The sequence below is a fragment of the Etheostoma spectabile genome, chromosome 4 (assembly GCF_008692095.1).
Source record: "Etheostoma spectabile isolate EspeVRDwgs_2016 chromosome 4, UIUC_Espe_1.0, whole genome shotgun sequence".
Taxonomy (NCBI): Eukaryota; Metazoa; Chordata; class Actinopteri; order Perciformes; family Percidae; genus Etheostoma; species Etheostoma spectabile.
Window position 1 is genome coordinate 16534959 of NC_045736.1, and position 18686 is coordinate 16553644.

At 37.1% G+C, this 18686-nt stretch overlaps 1 protein-coding gene and 1 long non-coding RNA gene across 6 annotated transcripts in view; one reads left to right on the top strand and one right to left on the bottom strand.

Annotated features, from left to right (window-relative positions):
* cfap20dc (CFAP20 domain containing) overlaps positions 1-16483 on the bottom strand; it is a 34025-nt gene extending 17542 nt beyond the window's left edge. Inside the window, exons 1-12 of one of the 5 annotated variants that reach the window (XM_032514308.1) lie at positions 16123-16483; positions 15892-15981; positions 15175-15268; positions 15016-15088; positions 12477-12591; positions 12196-12343; positions 11621-11767; positions 6839-7002; positions 6620-6728; positions 4932-5042; positions 4690-4809; positions 3033-3355 (exon numbers count right to left, since the gene is read on the bottom strand). In XM_032514308.1, the coding sequence (XP_032370199.1) occupies positions 3033-3355; positions 4690-4809; positions 4932-5042; positions 6620-6728; positions 6839-7002; positions 11621-11767; positions 12196-12343; positions 12477-12591; positions 15016-15088; positions 15175-15268; positions 15892-15981; positions 16123-16143 (1515 nt within the window). In that variant the 5' untranslated portion in view covers positions 16144-16483. Of the gene's footprint in view, positions 1-3032; positions 3356-4689; positions 4816-4931; positions 5060-6619; positions 6729-6838; positions 7003-11616; positions 11768-12195; positions 12344-12476; positions 12592-15015; positions 15089-15174; positions 15269-15891; positions 15982-16122 lie in introns of those variants that run through there. The other 4 variants (XM_032514307.1, XM_032514309.1, XR_004331759.1 and 1 more) reach the window with 4 other exon arrangements.
* On the top strand, positions 16309-18121 carry LOC116688331 (uncharacterized). The gene is made up of 3 exons (XR_004331761.1): positions 16309-16505; positions 17361-17515; positions 18046-18121. It is a non-coding gene; the product is annotated as an uncharacterized LOC116688331 (long non-coding RNA).
* Positions 18122-18686: the final 565 nt, after the last annotated feature.

Genomic DNA, 18686 nt, shown 5'->3' on the forward strand with positions numbered 1-18686 from the left:
CCTGCTGGCTTCTGCTCACTGCTTCTACTGCTCACACCAGCAGTATGATGAGTGCTTAGGGACCGTCTACATATTACAACACCAAAAAGAGATACGTAGAGATAAGAAGTGTCTCCAAACTTACCTCAATTATAACTTGTCTCCTGCTAGTTGTACTACAGCACTTACATTTAACAAATAAGTTAAAGTAATAAAGAAAATGTTCTCTTTTCGGTGTTGTAATAGCTTCTGGGAGGTTGTTTGGCTCGAGGACATGGTGCAAATAAACCTAGGGTGAAATTAGTTCGAACCATCACTTTAAAGGAGAAACAACTTATTCCCCTGCTTGAAGAGAAGTTAAAATATGAGGGATGTCAGAATCAAGAGAGAGAGTCTTCACCACACATGCCAATTTTGTCCCAGTTGCACCATTTATTTATTTACTTTACATATTATATATGTATATATATACTGCATATATTTATTTATTTATTTATCTAGATTTTATTCTTTGAACTGAAACCGGGTTATATAATAGTTAAATATAGTAGAGTAAAATAGTAGGAGGACAACAGTTCTCATTGAGTCCACCCCTCCAATCTTCCAAAATGATATCAATGTTTCTTGACCTGACAGGAAAGGTGGTGTTGCTGCTATATTTAAAGACTAATTTCAATGCAGGCAGTTATCATGTGGTGATTTTGTCTCCTCATTTGACCTGTGTTGAAAGGTACACCAGTACCGTAAATAGCCTTGCTAGATCAGCTATCATAAAAATCTATCACAGAAAAAGACTTTTCAGTTGGAGGGCAGTCTATACTTGAAAACGTTGTGGTTATCCTATATATGATCTTTGTGGATACCTGACAAAATAGTCACTGTGTCCTTTTAGAAAAAAATGGGTTTTCTTTCGATTTTGCAAACAAGTGGCTTTCATTTTCTCCTCTGAAGAACTTCCAAAATGACCATCTCACTGAAAGGTTGTAGGTGGGAAGCCAAGAAAACGTAAAACTGCCCTTCTCTCTGCTGGTAGTTTCAAAATACAGTGCATTGCACTGGATCCAATTGCTTACTCTACTTTCCCATAATGGAATGACATGCTTCTTTCTTCACCCTCTAGCCAGAGTTCAAGTGATGGAAGCGAAATGTAATGTTAATTTGGAAAAGTACTCCCTTAAACACCCACATCAGACACACTTTTAGTGTTTTTTCATTGAGAACTGTTGGAATTAAATATGTGTGTGCATTCATTTTTTTCAACCTCAGCTGGTTGATATCAGTTAATTTCCCAGAATGCAGATGGACATTCTAAAAAGTTGCATTGGTGTTTTTTTTGTATTTTCTTACATGCAGTGGTGGACGGACAAAATAACTAACAGACTCTACATAGATAAAGGCATGGCAACAACAAGTGGACTGTCCTAGTTACACTAAGACAGCAGGGTACAAAAGTTATTTTAGAAAAAATAAGAAAGTAAGAGAGAAAGAAAATATGCTGCACAATGCACACAGTATTCTGCTAATCAAAGCCCAGACAATACTTTTATATGGCAACCATATTATGGTTGGTGGTTACTTTTAGTGATTTTGATGGTTCATTATTAGGGCAGTGTTTGAAAAGGCTACGTGATCATTTGCCAGGCAACCTGTCTCACAACCTGTGTGTGTGTGTGTGTGTGTGTGTGTGTGTGTGTGTGTGTGTGGTGTGTGTGTGTTGTGTGTGTGTGTGTGTGTGTGTGTGTGTGAGTGTGTGTGATCATACAATTCTCCCTGCCTTGCCAAAACAGGTACTTTTTTTTTGTTTGTTTTGTTTTGGGACGTAGTACCAGTAGGCTATGCTGATAATGCACTAATAATAAGCTATTTTTGGCTTGTAAGCAATGTAAAATAGCAGCCAAGGAAAATAAAAAGGTTGTGCATGTTCAGCAGAGGTGAATTATTTTTTTTTAAAACAATAAATAAAGTCATGCAAAATCTAAAGACACATCACAACTCAAACTGCAAGTATAGTGCACGCAGTTTACAAAGGTCGCCTGAATAGAGAACACAGAACCTGTTTTACACTGACACCTGTTTTGCCTCTATACATGCACACATGCAAATGCACAGAATGTCAGTGGTTAACAGTAAGTCTTGAGAAAAGCCCGGAGTTAATGATACCTAACATTTACTATTAATGTTTTAGAGCGGATTTTCTCCTCTTGACTCCATTACAAAAACCCTGGAAATATGCTGACACAGTGGCATGTTGTCTATGTTTGGTACCTTATCAGTAATGCAGCAGTCTCTTGATGTTATCAACGAGTTAAAAAAATGCAGTATCGAACATCAGATTTGACAAATGCATGCAACAGACATTTACAGTATCTCTTTTTTTAGGTTATTGTGTGTTTGGGTGGATTTTGTCTTTAACATGGTGCATATAATGCATTACTTTATTAGCATAAAAAAAAAGAAACTAAACTAATCAGCAACACAGTGAGGTTCTTAAATCTAAAATATCAAACTTGTTATTATGTTTTAAATAAGTAAGAGCGATTAGCATTCCTTTGAAGTTAGTCATCTGTATGTACCGTATTAAACAACCATTTAATTTCTCTGCTCAGCAGAAAGAATACTACTGTTCTTTATCATAACTTCAGAACTATTAATCAATTATCTGATGATTCATAACCCCTCTGACTTTTAAAGTTAAATTATTCTTAATCTTCAGTAAACAGCAACTAATCAAAATAAACTAAATCAATTCAAATATTGGACATACTCTGGGATAGTATAATACCCTTAATCTTTGCTACAATATTGAGATTAAATTAGAGCGCACAAATCAGAATACATCCCTAAAATGGACCAATCATATTTTAGAAAGCTGGTGTTTGTCCACATTGTTAGTGTACTGTATGTGTAACACAAGTTTGCTTATTTAAGGCAGATGGTCATTAGTGTCAGGTGAAATATATCTTGTGTCATAGCAAAATAACATAAGATGCACTTCAAATGTGTGTGCATTTAAAGTATAGTGTGCATGTGTCTCTACCTGAAAGCAGACATACCTCATCGCTTTCACTGCCAATAAAGTCATCCTCAGGCTGGGCCTCATACCGCCTCCCACTTTTGCTCTGAACCTGATCTTCTCCCATCTCCATCTTCTCCTGGTCACCCTGGCCTTGCCCTCGTTTGGGTAAGTGTGGCTGGGAAGAGAACGTGAACACCTCCTCTTGCAGAGTGAGCTGGGGCTCTGACCCTTCATTATTCTCCCAGCTGCTTTGGACCTGCAGGTCACAAGACAAACCTGGACAGATCGAGCAGGAGAGATACTCTGCTGGTGTGGGAGCAGCTCCTGAACTTTCCTTGGCAGGAGCGCATCTACTCTCATCTAAATAATAGATTATAGAACAAAATCCAAAACAAGACAGCAGGGGTTAAAACAGAGAGCAATAAATCCTTTTCTAATATGTTCATCAGGTGACTAATGCCATTCTAATTTCATTTGATTTTATGCATATAATCATTTATAATAATGCTATGCAAAATGTTAATGAATTTCATTACTTGCCAAAAGAGAACATTAATTTCTTCCATACTGACATTTTTGTAGGTTTTGTTCATAGCCTTGCTATGTTAATACCTTAATAAGAATATAGCAAAATAAACAACATAATCAGTAGTGAGAAAAGCAGTTTAGTGCAAAGTTGTCACTAATGAAATGACAGCTCTGTCCAAACATCCTTAAAAATAAACCTATTTTCAAAGCAAAATATTTCCCACTTTTGTTAAAGTAAAAAAAAAAATCTTACAGTAGTGTTACAATATCTGACACTATGTCCCTTAATATATGGGAACAATCTTTTAAAACCTTAAATGAAAGAGGCATCCATTCATGTCCATTCTTAAACTCCATGATGGGCCTGAGATCAAAGAAAGAGACACCTCTGTCTGAATGACTGATCACATTTGAACCTCTCCACAATATAATCACTTTCTCTAATTGCCCACTGTGTGGCAAACCCTGGGCTCGAGAGACGTCCCTCTGACTTTTATTTAATGTGCCACATTACCATTAATGAACTAACTACGTTTCGTCAGTGGGCAGAGCTGCAGCAAAGGAGCGTATTGCTGTGGAGAAATCCATAAATGAGCTTTCAGAGCATGTGCACTCATTTTGTGAGGACAATGCTAGTGTGTGTGTGTGTGTGTGTGTGTGTGCATGTCTGTGTGTGTGTGTGTGTGTGGTGTTTTGTGTGTGTGTGTGTGTGTGTGTGTGTGTGTGTGTGTGTGTGTGTGTGTGTGTGTGTGTGTGTGTGTGTGTAGTGGGGGGAGGGGATTTCTTGGGCTGTAGTAGGAGTAGGTACTCCTACAAAAATCCTGCAAATGGTCTTGACGTAAATAAAAAAGGGAACAAAAAGCGATGGTGAATGCAGCATAAAATGAGGCTCATTAAATTTCATGCAATATTTTGAAGTGATTTAATTTATAAATGAAGAGTATATGTAGGTATTTTTCTCAAGTATAAGGAGCAACTTGGTAAAATCAGAACATGCAAAGTAGACACCAATATCACTTAATATGCATTTTATTCTCTTTTGTGCCATCCTTCACAGTCTTTTTAGACATTTTTAGCCATCATTCAGTCAGAAAGTGCACATCTTCTTCTGCTGCTGCTTCCTCCTGTCATGCTCCCTGTCTATTCACAGCAGATGTGAGCCTCACCTGCTGTTTGGTGCTTTGTATTTTCTGGTAGGGTCAGATGTTGTTGCTTGATCTCTTGCCTACTGGGTGGAGGCGTGCACTTCTCCTTTATTTTACTTCCCTTTCTTTGGCCAGGAGAGGCTGTACCTGGAGAGTTAACCAGAATGAAACACCGTGCCATATTAAACCATGGTGCATTCATCAAATCATACTGTGTATTGCAACATACACAGAGAATACAAGATGCAGTGCACACAGCTTACCTGACGATGCTACCCTCTCTCCTCCAGCACTGTAGACCCGTAGCTTCTTAGATCCTGGCTTGTCAAACACTCTGTCTTTTGGGGGATGGGGCTGTAAACCGCATGGTGTTCCTATAGTACATGCAGTACTAAATTAAAAAAAGCTTTATAACACAAAACAGTCAACCAACAATGTTATTATAGCTTGCCAGCAGCAAATCTGTGAACTGATAATGCACCGAAATGCAATGAAAATCCCTATTAATGAAGGCATTTCAGTAACTGAGCTTCTTACATTCATTCAGTGCAGGGAGAATACATCCAGCTACATGATATTCAGCTGAATTAAGGAATTTTAATCATCGGTTTTTGCATTCAGTCATGTTCAAAGGATGGCATATTACCAAATGTAAAACCTGTTATTTGGTGCCTGGAAGGACGTACTCTGTCAGAGCTGGGCTTGTTCCCATGTAATACTTTTAGCTATGCACAAGAATAATAGGGTGCATCATTCTTAAGGCTCTAATGAGAGGAATACAGTGTGCACTTTTACAGCATGCAGTACACTTTAGTCATGCAACTATAAGCCTGATCTGCATTGGTGCACAACACATGCCAGAAAATGAAAGAAGTGGAATGGTTTTCATCTATAAAGATTCTCATTTACCCAGGCCACAAGATATTTGGAAGTACTTAGACAAAGCCAACGAGACTCACTATCAAATGTTCTAGCTCCTCATTGTCTAAATAAAATGGCAAAGTGTCACTACATTTTTTTCTATTTACATATCATTTATGTTTATTAAATAACAAAATAATTTCCATGTCTCCTAATCAGTTAATGAAATTGTAATTAAACAGGAGCATGGTGAAAAAATGTCACAAACCCCACAACACTACTGTTTTCTTTGTTAGAAAATGAGAAAAAATTGGTATTCACGCTCTGTACTTAAAACAATTTGGTTTGGTAGCATTATGAACTCTCCTTAATATTCAATAATTATGATTGCTGAGCACTTGTGCCAAAATTTAAGCATAGAAAATAGGTACTATAATTCTCTGGAAATTTTTCCAAAAATATTTCTGTCCTGGGTTCAGCAGTTTCTTTTTCACATTTTCTGCTCCTTATTCCTGCCTAACAGTTACTTAATATATACATATATACTGGTCCACCAACTCACTCTCTTTGCCAATTGTCATACATGTGCCTTATATATGCCTCTCTGCCAGCTCCCTGTCTTGCTCCATTTGCCTTAACTTAACCAGTTATTTACCCCACTTTTTAAAAAAGACAGAGTAATCTGCTTTTAATATAACTGCTCTACCACGGCTTCCTACTTCTGGGTCAACATTACAACTTAGACTATAATTAACAATTTCTTTATTTCTTCGTTCCCATTATCTGCTTCACTGTTGGCTGCTTCTCCTTGGGGTACAGAGAGAGTAGCAGCTTCCATATTTGGCCAATAACCAGAGGATGGTTAGCATGGCAAGCCCATGTACAACAAAAAATTATTTGGACCCAGATATTTACAGTACATTGTACGAAAATACACTGTTTACAGCCAGCTTTGGTTCAATTTTTCTACAAAGCCTTTTATCATTGTATTTAAAGGCATCGTAATACTGTTCATGTAAGTTAGTCAGTATACAAAGACACAAACAAATAAAGAATGAAAAGACAAGATAAAAAGTGATTCAAAATGTACCCTCAAGAAGAATGTGGGAAGGTTCTCCGTGTGATAAATTCTCACTCAGCTTGGCAATGCTCTCGCTTTCTGCAGTCATTTTCTGGTTCATTCTACTGGACGGAGATCCCTGCGGGGAACAGCCAAAGAAGAAAAACAAGTTCAAAGACAACATACACTATTTTGTACTTATGGTAATGCATATAGGGATATTTATTATTATGGAATTCATGACATTACCGTATTAGAGATAAAGAGTACACTTCCTTCCCTTCCATCTGAGGCACCATTGCTTCTTCTTCCAGTTTGAGGGGATGGCCCTGAAACCCTGAAGCCTGAGGATGTGTGTAAAACACCCTGTGGCCTAGATCGTCGATAACTGGCGGTGGTAGACTGATCTGGAACTGCAAAGAAATTCCCATTATAAATTGACTATTATAGATCTTTTGTTGTTTGGATAAGATTTTATTTTCTGACATCTCTAGACTAGTTACTAAATCCTTGCACCTCAACTACCTGACAAATAGGACTGAATTTTTAAAGCATTTTCTGTCAGTCATGTTAATGATCCATTAGCCACAGCAACTTCCCAAGGTTATGCATCAGAAAGTCACATTTTATGTAAATAAAATATTTTTTCAAATGCAGGCTTATAGCGAGTTCAGTCTAAAGGTCTAAGACCAGCACTTTTTAAATCAGTGAGAAGCTGATTTAAAAAGTTTGCTGGTCACAAAGCCCTTTCAAAGTTACTTTTTGGCTGGACTGTCGGACCAGCCCTACAACCTCAAACTCCGTCCCTCTGTCACTGAGTGATGAAGTTCCACCATTGGTCGGAATGAGTGTGATGGTGTGATAGGCTTTGACCTCTGCTATCGCTTATCAATCAGCTGATTGACTTCTTCAATACACGGTGGATGGTGTTGTTGTTGTTGCTGCCACCCATTTCAACCGTTTAAATACACAAGCTTAGCAACACATGAAGAGTATAGGCTACATGCAGATGAACACTGCACACTACCCTGTGTCTGTCTGCTCATCTCTGTCACCTGTTCAGACACAAATCAATGTGTGAAACAAGTAGGCCTATGCAATTTAGAAGAAAATCAATCACAAACAGCAGTGACGCAAGGCTATTTCTAAATATATAAAGTGGATGGGTAGGTTTTGATATTTCATCATGTAAAAATCGGCTGCATTGAAACTAGGAGAACAGCAGGGAGAGGCAAGTAACTTAAAAGGGTTGGCAAGCACAGGAATGCAAATTAGATTTTTTGTCAGAATAAGATCATCTCTATCATTAATAACGTGTCTTCTATATCGTTTATAATAGATTATCAGTTTGTTTTCTTGCAAGATTTGATCGCACCTTACAGGAAAAAAGACGATCGCTGCCACAGCATAATTGCTTATTGGGTTTCGGTACCCATCCCTAAAATAATTTATCAATCACTACTACTGCAGATGAACATTTAATATCTATATCTTATAGACACCACTGCTGACTATCCCTGTAACAATTTGGCCACAATTAAGCATATTGGTTCAGCCATTTACATTGTTTTGATTAGTGGTGGGAAACCCCAGAGGTCCCATGATACGATATTGTCACGAGACTTACTTCACATACGGTGTACATTTTAGTACATCCTCAGCCATCAGAGTCAGGTCTCAGACATCAGATGTAAAGGCGTCAGGTGTCAGGTAAAACAGTCAGATATCAGATAAAACTGCCTTGGGTCCCCGGATAAAACGATTTCAGATAAAACAGCTTAATGTGATGTTATGTTTGGAGGCTGTTTGTCTGAGGCCGTACTGTCTCAGCAAGTTGACTTTATTTTTGACAGTTGACACTAAAAATGTTAGGGGGCCGAAAAAAACATGGCATCCCCGTAATTAAAAATGTTGTTAAATAAAAATTGTTTGCATTGTTTGGTATTACTTTCAAACACCATGAATAATGGTTTCTGATTAGTGTGCTTACATTTATAAATATGCCATTTGGCTTATAGAATAATAAAGTTGACAATATAATACTGGACTGTTTGAGCAGAAATGTGAAACCAAACAATATATAGTCAAAACAACAGTTCCAAAATAAATGTAAGAATATTTCAGCGTATACAGCACAAAAAGAAAAACTAACATCTACATCTATTTTTTAACATTTGCAAAAATACTTAAGTGGGACAGTATCGATACACATGCCTAAAAGACTCCTCTTTAATTTTTTTTGTAATAAAAATTTTTGCAGGTAAAATCCAGTATTATATTATCAACCTTAGTATACCATTAGTTAAGTGGCATATTAATAAGATTAAGATTATTTTATTTGTCATAGTTCCATGTGGTTTTACATACACAAAGAAAATGAAAAGACAACAATCATACAGACGTAAGAATACATACATAGACTAAAATTTATAAAACCAGGTCAAACACATTTAAACAATTAGTTTAACAGTTGACAGTACAGTGTGTTAAAGTGCTAGTATGTAGTTAGAAAATATAAGTACTCCATTATGCATTGAGTTTGAAAAAGAAACACAATAAGAACTGTATACTCTAAAAATAAAAAAAATCAATCAAAACACTGAATACATTTGATCTCTATAACATATTTAACCCTTTAAATCCTGCAATAGAAATGGTCTGCCAGTGCCTACATTGGTATTTTTGCTTATTGTGATGTCATTTATAGGAGTATCTTCAAATGCTTCATATCCCTAACATAGGTACAACCTAAGCTAAAAGGTTATTTTAGTCACTAGACCATAATAATTAATTAAAGTATTACAAATGTGTCATAATGTAATAAGTCTGACATGTTTTCATCAAATGTTCCTAAATAAACACACAAAACATAACTCCATAAGTTATTTTAACTGTGTCAATTTTCATCTGATGTCTGGGACACAACTCTGATGGCCGAGGATGTCCTAAAATGTGCACCGTGGTCACAATACAATCTTGGATTTGCAAGCGGGAGTGAGAACGGGCTGACGTCAAACGTACATGGCCATATTCATTTCCTTGTTTAATAAGACGTGAGTAACAATAACATCTCACATTTACCAACAAAACGCACAGCGAAAGACTGTGCAAAACATTTTAGACCGTCCTGCCAACCTGTATACATTTTAACATCAATGTACGCTGTAACCTATTTTCACTCTGGTGCCACTGAAGCGGCTGCTGTTTCAATTGTGTCGTCACTCTGCAGTGGGCGGGGCTGCTGAGTAACCCCGCGACTGACGTGCGCACACACACACAAACACACACGGTGGATGCAGGATAAACCAGAGATGAGACATAAAGGACGGCCTAAATTAAGGACAGCTACGCTCATTATTGTAAGTGCAAAGATAAGTTAAAGTCCAATAAGTACTTTATCAAACTGTATGACTGTGTATCCCAGGCCAGGCCAGCATAGGAAATCAACTAACAATGTAAAGATCAACAAGCCACTGACACAGATGTTCAAATTTGATTCATTCAATTCAAAATCTTTTTTTTTTCTTAAATCCATCAGCCATTATTAAATTATACCAACATTAGCAGCATTCTGAGCCTTTTTTGGTAAGGTTACTAGAAAAACTCAGCCCAAAATAGCTTATTCTCCCCAAAACGTTTTTTCAACTTTCTTTGTCTTCCACAACTTCATTGCAAAAAACATACAAAAAACATAGCAACTTTCATTGCAATTTTTTACCAAAGCTCCCGCAACATCAGCCATTTTGGGACGCAACATTCTCAAAAAAAGTCCACAAAATCCTGGAGGGACTGCATATTAGACTCTCCTGTTGAACTGATTGATTTAGTGTTTTTCTTTAATCTATTAATGTGCTCCATATCATCAAGTAAAAATAATAGGCTGCTGAGAAAGTCGGGATAGGGCCCCGAATTAACCCTGCACTAGGGCTCATTAGGACCACCTCTGCTGATGATGACAGAAAAACACACTTTCTGTCGGATCTTCATTAGAGCAGAGAGCAGACACTTTCATTCCACAAAGCACAGCGAATAGTCAAGGCGATACAGACAGCGCTGAGTTGGATGTATTGAGAGTGAAAGGAAGTCACACTCCTTTGATGCAGCCAATTCAACAAATGACCCAGGGATCAGCGTGAGTAAATTTCAGTGCACTTCAAATATGCAGATGCCAATAAAAGAATTTGGTAATATTACGGAATAAAATGAAATTTATAATAGCTCATAGAATCAAAAATATTTTGGGTGGGTTTTTGATCTGTGAAAATGTATTGACCTTGAAACAGAATGTCTTTTGGTCTACAATGTCCATCACATGTTGTTTACTGTTGCATGATACAAACTGCTGTAGCTTACTTTTAACAATTTCTGACAGATTGGATACTGAAGCAACAATATTCATCAAGCAACTTCATTACAGTTAAATTGGATGCCTACTTCAATAGCAATCGTTTTAAATATGATTAGGAATGCTATGCTAATAATGCAGATGCTAATTATGAAAAGCTACTCCTTGTGTCTGGTTACTTCTCTCTGCTATGGGCATTACTGGTTGACTCAACATGACTTAGACAGCTGTCAGAACAAATAAATAAGCGCTGATAAAAAAGGCCACAGAGGCGACGGAACTGGATTACTGGTGCATGTCTTTGTATATGAGGACATAATTGCAGCTCTCTGAGTACAGGTGAGGTGGAAAAGAACACAATAATGAGGACCACAGGAATTCCATGTGAGGAAAACAAATCTATTATCATCAGAGTCTCTTTGTGGGAAAACAACTGCTCTATATGCAACAATTACACCATGATGCTTCTTTATGTACAGTATAATGACCCTTTCACTGGTAGATTATGGCTAAAATACTGTAAATAAATGTAGTTAAGTAAAACGTAATATTTGCCTCCAAAATTTAGTGGGGTAGAAGTTTTAAGTACCACAAAATAGCATTTAAGTATAATGCTTAAGTAAATGTATTTATTTTCACCACTGTTTATTGATTGATTCACACGCCTGTGATTTGCTCTCACCTACCAAAGTCAGAACTCAACTGTCCAGCCCTTGTATCTGCCTTCCGCAAATTCTCCATGTTCAACACCTGAGTGACATGGTTTACGTCTGCTGGGAAATGGCAACTGCGAGGGATCAAGTCCATGAGGCCAGCTCCACGGAGAAACATATCTAGATTTTAAAAAAGAGGACTATTTCAGATTTAGCCAAATCATAGAATAAACCAAAACACACAGTATCACATCATCAACACATCAACATCATGACATATCATCAACGCAACAAAGGTAACACTTTGATCAACAGAAAAACACAAATGACAAGCTGTCTTTACTGGCAAATAGTGGTGTGCACCGAGCAGCCAGCGCTGAGCACAGCTGTTGGCTCTGCTGAGGCATTTTAGAGTCCAACAAAAAACACCACTGATCTCTCAGCCAAGTGTTCCACACATACACACTTTCATCTAAACTCAGAACAAATCTACTCAAAGTGAAGACCACTGACTTACTCCAGTGCTTAGCTAGTTTCTCTTTAATAGCCACTCATGGAGAGGACTTTAAGGTAAATTGATAAAACTCTGTTGTGACAATAATCATTACCATCATCTGACATTCCAGTAGGCTCTGTTTTCATGGTGAAGATTCTGCGGACTTTACATGTAGCAAACAAAGTGATGCCATCCAGTGTCAAAAACCCTTTGAACAGTTCACCGGTGAATGATACAAGGTCGATGCACAAAGTAGACCACTGCAACAACAGAAATAACATGATTTAAAAGAATCACTTAAAGATGCAACTCAATACCAACTTTAAGATATCAATACCAACGATACAAAACAAATACTAAAAGAATATGTCAAGGATGAGTTAGTATACTCACAATGCTGCGTTTCAATCCTACAAAAGGTATCTTTGCATGCAAAAGTGTGGCAGACAACTCTTTATGTACTGTTGATAAGTGAAGTCTTCTTTTCAGGTGCTCTAAATCAGTTGTCCTGTGAATAACAGACACCAGAACATAAATTATCCCCAGCATCATGGCATCATAAAGAAGACCTAGTCTGAGAGAGCCACAAACTTTATTGGTCTCTAAGGTAAGCTCTTAAAAAGTGTTTTCACTTTAACCTAGTGATGTGAAATCAGCTGTCATGACACACACTAATGGAAGAACAGCACACCCGCAATATTTCCACAGAAGAAAAGCACTTACGTAACTTTATAGTGAGAAATTATTTTACCTTTTGACGGTACGTCCTCCTAGTTTTGTTTTTCTATATGGCTCCCATGACATAACAGAAATGTAACAAGAACATCTATACTGTACCACAGCTTGAGTCTGTAATACACTAAATTTCCCATGCAGTGAATTCACAAAGCGTTTTGAGCACCATAAAAGACTTGGACTAGGGCTGTACTCGATATTCAGAACATTACTGTAATGTAGCAGTAAACAACTATTTGCTATGTAAAAATATGGTGGAGTAATGGCGTATGAGAATAAAGTCACACTCCTGAGTGTAATCTGCACTGCTCTATTATTTCTTTTGATAGCCGATCTGGCTGCATGTGCATGTGAGTGCCAAATGCGTCAGTGTCTGTTGCTGAGGGCTGTGGAAAAGTATCTGTATTTGACCAGTTAGGTAACAGTCTATTAGAGCTGTGAGGAGGCAATGCCTGACCACTAATCTTCTGAACCTTGTTTACAGCCCCTTTCAATATAAACATCTGTGGAGTCTTGATTGTACAAACTGTGTTTTATTGATCATTTTATTTGACTTATTTTTGTATATCACCTTGTAAAATTTACTATGACTGTTAAGATAAAAGCCTTAATATTTTAATCATAAAGTACAGTACATAAGTCATTTGCCATATAAAACATTTTTCAGGTTCTCAAGGGGTTTTCATACTAGATGTTAACAAGCTGCTTTTAATATTTCAAATATGACACGCCATGAAAATGGAGTCTTGTCATTAGGTAAATTACTAAACTTTTAAAGCAAAGTTTGAATTGTTTGAGATGTTTGTTTTGTGACCACTTGACATTGGCCAAGACAACAATCTTTGACATTTTGCAAGACAATATAACCTGTCAATGTCTTTGTTATGATAACTTGACGTTAACCGAGACAACATGACCACCATCATAAATAGCAGGCCTATTTATCAAACTTTAACCTATAGTGTGCGCAACTAATTAATCAGCTTCACAAAACTCTCTCTATATTTCTCAGTATGGCTATGTTTACAAAATGGTGCCGTCCAGCAACTTTCACGTGCAGAAGCTTGAGTGATGCATTATACGTCACCACTGAGAAAAAGCAACAGCAACAGTCAGCTTTGGAGATGAATAAGAGCTCTGCTGAAGAGTCCCTCTTGTTTTTAAACCACCGTTTTTACCTTTAGCTAGTAGCAACTAGTGGGAGAGGGGTGGGGGTGGTGCATGAGGCTTGCGTCATGTGGACAGTGTTGTTGTCATTACTTAGAATTCCTCATAAGGGCAATTGAAACTACGCACTATAGCTTTGAAGAAACTATTTAACTGTATGTGTTAACATTACATTAAACTGTCATAGGAGGTTGGTTTTTAAATTGGTTGTCATGAGACCATTATAATGGTCATAATGGTCATTGATTATTTTCCTTGACCTCAAGTAAAGTGTAGCAATATGGACTTGTCAGAAAGATGTCTGTTTGATTACACTGTCAAATTCTTTTATAACAGTGTCATAATTAATTCCTTTGACCTCAAGTAAAGTGGTGTCATGTCAGTCTTATGCACACCCCTTCAAGTAAAGTGTTCTCTTATGTAACAAAGTGTTAATTAACTCTATCAAAGATCCACACTAACAGTAGTCTCACTCTGCCATACCCTCCTCCGGCGCTGTGGAGGAGGATCTGGCCAGTCCACAGCATTCGGGGATGGGAGAAAAACGTGCTCTGGTTTATCGTCATTTCTTTAAACCAGTCACACTGTACAGAGCAACAGCGCCACTGCAAAATAGCCTTGGGAAGAGCTTGTTGTACATGGGTATGTTCAAAAGTTGTTTTAGTCATACAACAGAAAACTCAGATTGGACAGATAGTCTAGCTGTCTGGATTTACCATGCAGAGATCTGAGCAAAGGTTAACCAAAGTCCTCATAAATCGACCGGTTTAAAATGCTAACACAAAGGAAGACCAAGGCAACGGATATCTGGTCTAAATTAGTAAAATACGGTGGAATTTCCGCCGGCGATGGATCAATGCTGGAAGTGGAACGTTGAGGATATAGACCACACTAACAGTAATAAAAGTCCTTTCTCAACAACAGAATTAAATATGTAGTGAGATCTACAACAGCACATGGTCTCACAAATTTTTTTTCTAAATGAGTTGCCATTTAAAAAAAAAGAATAATAAAAAATTGCTATACTTACACAAGCTCAATAGAAAAATCTTTACACTGGGGAATATTCACTTGAAGGACCAAGAATCTTTGAAGAAGTCCAACTAAGAAAATCAAAAAGGGAAATAAGTGAATTACAACGTGCATATGAAAATATAATTTATAAAGGGATGCAAGTGTGGTGACTTACGAGACATTTTCCCATTTTCTGGTATTTGCATCTTGACTGTCTGGCTGCTACCCTCCAGACAGTAAACAAATCCTTTGACTTCTTTATTGTACTCCTATGAGAAAAAGAAATAATACACAAGAGCCCTTGCTAATTCTAAGGCATTGCTAAGTTATTATGATGACCACTATTGTGTAGCCTACCAAAGCAACCAGTGTGCAGGTTTAAAATGGAAAGGCTATGTGTCAGGAACAGCTTTATTATGAAGAATTCCTGGCATCTTCAATAAAAAATATAACATAAAGTTAAGAAATTAAACACAAGTTTACTTTTTTACTGATAAAAAGAGTTTGTACTTTTCTTCATTTCCACAGTTTAAAACACATCTCATACAATTTTTATAGTGTGCTGGCATCCCTAAATTTGCATCTGATTTACGGCTGTAAAAATGTCGATTCTCAATCCTTAGCTCGTAAAAACGAGTGTAGGTAACTACCCTGCTATAGTGTAAGTTTCCTGACTAAAGTCTTGTTTTGGTGCACTTAAGGGCAGTTAACCCCCATGATGAATTCATGCTGTAATCATTCCGACTGTGTTTTTTATTGGACTGCATTGTTGATATGTTGTTGTCATGGCTCTGTGGTAGCTTAACGTAAACGACATGGAGGCTATAGCTAGTTTAACTGATTAATGTGCAATAGTGATCACCTTATGGTTAACGTAAATAACATTTCTGACCTTATGTATGGATGATGGACCTCCGAAAAGTTTCCATTTTGCTACGGGGTCTTTTCCTTGTCCACTAAAGATCTCAACCACAGATCCACCCTGCGAGACACAGGATTAGTTTTCATTAGCTACAATTGCCTTCAGCCAACGTTAATGTTATGCTGCTATATCAAGCTAAAGCTCATTTTAGCCTAAGAAGATGCATATTCTCTACAAAGAGCGTCTTTCAAATAAACTTACCTGAAAATTATTCCGAAACATTAGCGTTATATTTTGTCGTGCGAGTTTACCCAGATAAAGTGTGTTTTCAGTATCTGTTTAAGGCGTTTGATGCGTATCTTATCCCCAATAAAAGTGCAAGCAACTAGCTAACTAGCTAGCTTAAGTAACCAGTTTTAGCTGACACATGATGTCTCCATGGTTACCTGACGCTAAAGTAGCCATGATGTATAGCCACGGATGTGCCACCTGCTACCGATGACGGTCGAACGGTTAATATCATAGTTAGCGTTAATATCAACGGTAACGTAACTTCTGAACATATATAATAAATATTTAGAAATAACGTGGAACTTATAGGTGTGACGGCGTCTATGACTGCAACATTGAAACTACAGATCCAGGTGTTTAATCTTCTTTAACTGTCTATGGTTTAATCTATTGCAAGTAATTTTTATTCAATTCCAGCTTTTGATTTTTTTCCAATGTTGACAATCTGTTTTTGATTCAAACAAAAAATCCCAAATGTCATTTTATTTAATATTACTTGTTTTTTATCTCAAATCTGTCAAGACAGACAGGGCAGTTAGCTAGGTGACTGAATGAGCGGACAGGGCAGTATAGCTGTAATTTTTTAAACTGTTGATAGTAAATGTTTTCTTGCTTAACTCTTCTCTCTCCAATCTCATTACTCACTGTTCAAGAGCAAAATATGAGTTTTTTCATACCAGACAGTCATTATAGGGTTCATAGAGTGTGATAGTTAAAAAAATCGTACCTAAAGATGTGTTAAAAAACAGTTAAAAATAGACTTTTATTAAAGTTGTATCTTCTATTGAAATGCAAAAATTCATTATTGTGTCATTGTCGCTTGCTTTGTTTACCCTGGCAGCAGGGCTATTATGAGATCAAAAAGATGTATTTTTAATTAGGTACTGAGGGAGACCACATCCGAAAGTACAATGGTATGGCCTACTGTTAACATGTTTTGCATGTATCTGACTTCAAACACAATGTGGTCTCAGTTATTTATGGCTATGAAACAAAAGACTCCACTCAAAAAAAAAATGTCCAGTCACATCTACGACTACTATGAGTTTTATTGTTCTTGAACAAGCACCACTACAACATTGAATATCACTGTCCTCTTTGCTTTTTTATGGATTTGTTTTTGTGTTCAAGCTTGCTCTAGTGATACCAAAAAAGCTCTTCTGATGTTGTAGCAAAAACTAAGCATTTCTGTCCTTTTTCATCTTCAGGATGATGACAATTGCATCAGGGGAATAGGATGCCAAATCTCTCACAGCTTTCATGAGTTGGTGATCCTGTCTCAACCCATGCTGCCTGGTTATGCCATACAACATATCTTTAGCACACATAGGCCTATGTGACAGCAATACCAGTAGATCAAAATGTGCTTATTGATTTTCTATATGATATCACTGTATCTTTAGATGGTGTCAACTCTGCAAAGTATAATTAATCTCCGCTCATGTGCGGCTTGAGTTGTGTTGGCTGCTTCTCATTGCACCAGTTTGACATTCACAGTATTGTAAATGCAGCCGCTTCTTTCTAACGTCTTGCTCTATTAAACATTGTGCCCTCTGGGTTCATCATTTCCTCACATTGAGATGTCATGTTCACATATGGAATTCCACTTCTGTACAGTGAATGTACTAAAATGTATCTCTGTGCAAAACCATAACTGCATAAGCTCATGATGCACTTAACCTTGATTCATTCTTGACTGTATTGAAGAGCACTTAGGTGAAGTAATTCTATAGTAATTCCTTTAGCTGTATCACCCCTGGACTTATAATATCTGTGAAGAGTGCCCCCTCTGTATCACTGCCTCATTATGACACTGTATGCTGAATTGTGAAAGATAGAAGCAGCGTCAACAGAGCATGGAACAGTTTCATAATTAACTTTTTTTCTCTACAGGAATGGCGTGACACTGATTGGGACAGACAGCATCATTAAAATAAAGCCTGGCATGTAGTGAACACTGATGAAGCCGGTATGGAGAAATCAGTTAATAAATCAGAACTTGTTAGCATATTTTATTATAACTAATTATTCACTCATTAGTTTGAAAATAATCTATTCATTTGCATCAGTCAAAACACATCAATTAGTAAAGTCAATGTTAGTTTTGATATACTATAGAATTACAGTAATACAAGCTGTTTTTGACATTGTTGTTGACCACATTCATGTTGCTAATATTCCCAAAGAATTTGCTTTATGATAAAACTATGAATGCTGTTAGGGTTCATTCACACCAAATCCGCTTCAAAAGTTGATTCCGTTTTAATTTTGTTTGTTTTTTGGCATCTCATGTGGTCCCCACCGCCGCAGCCTAAACGCGCTACCTACTTTCAAATGATGGGAGAACTAGCGCCTGATTTGATGCACTGCAAAAAAGGGGGGTTAAAAAACAAGATAAAAACACTGAGGTAAAATGTACTCAAAACAAGTGAAATTTTCTATCCATGCAGCAAAGATAATTTCACTTGGCAAGCTTGCTTGATTTAAGGTTAAGTTGAACACAACAAGATATTTACTCTTAAAACAAGATAAAT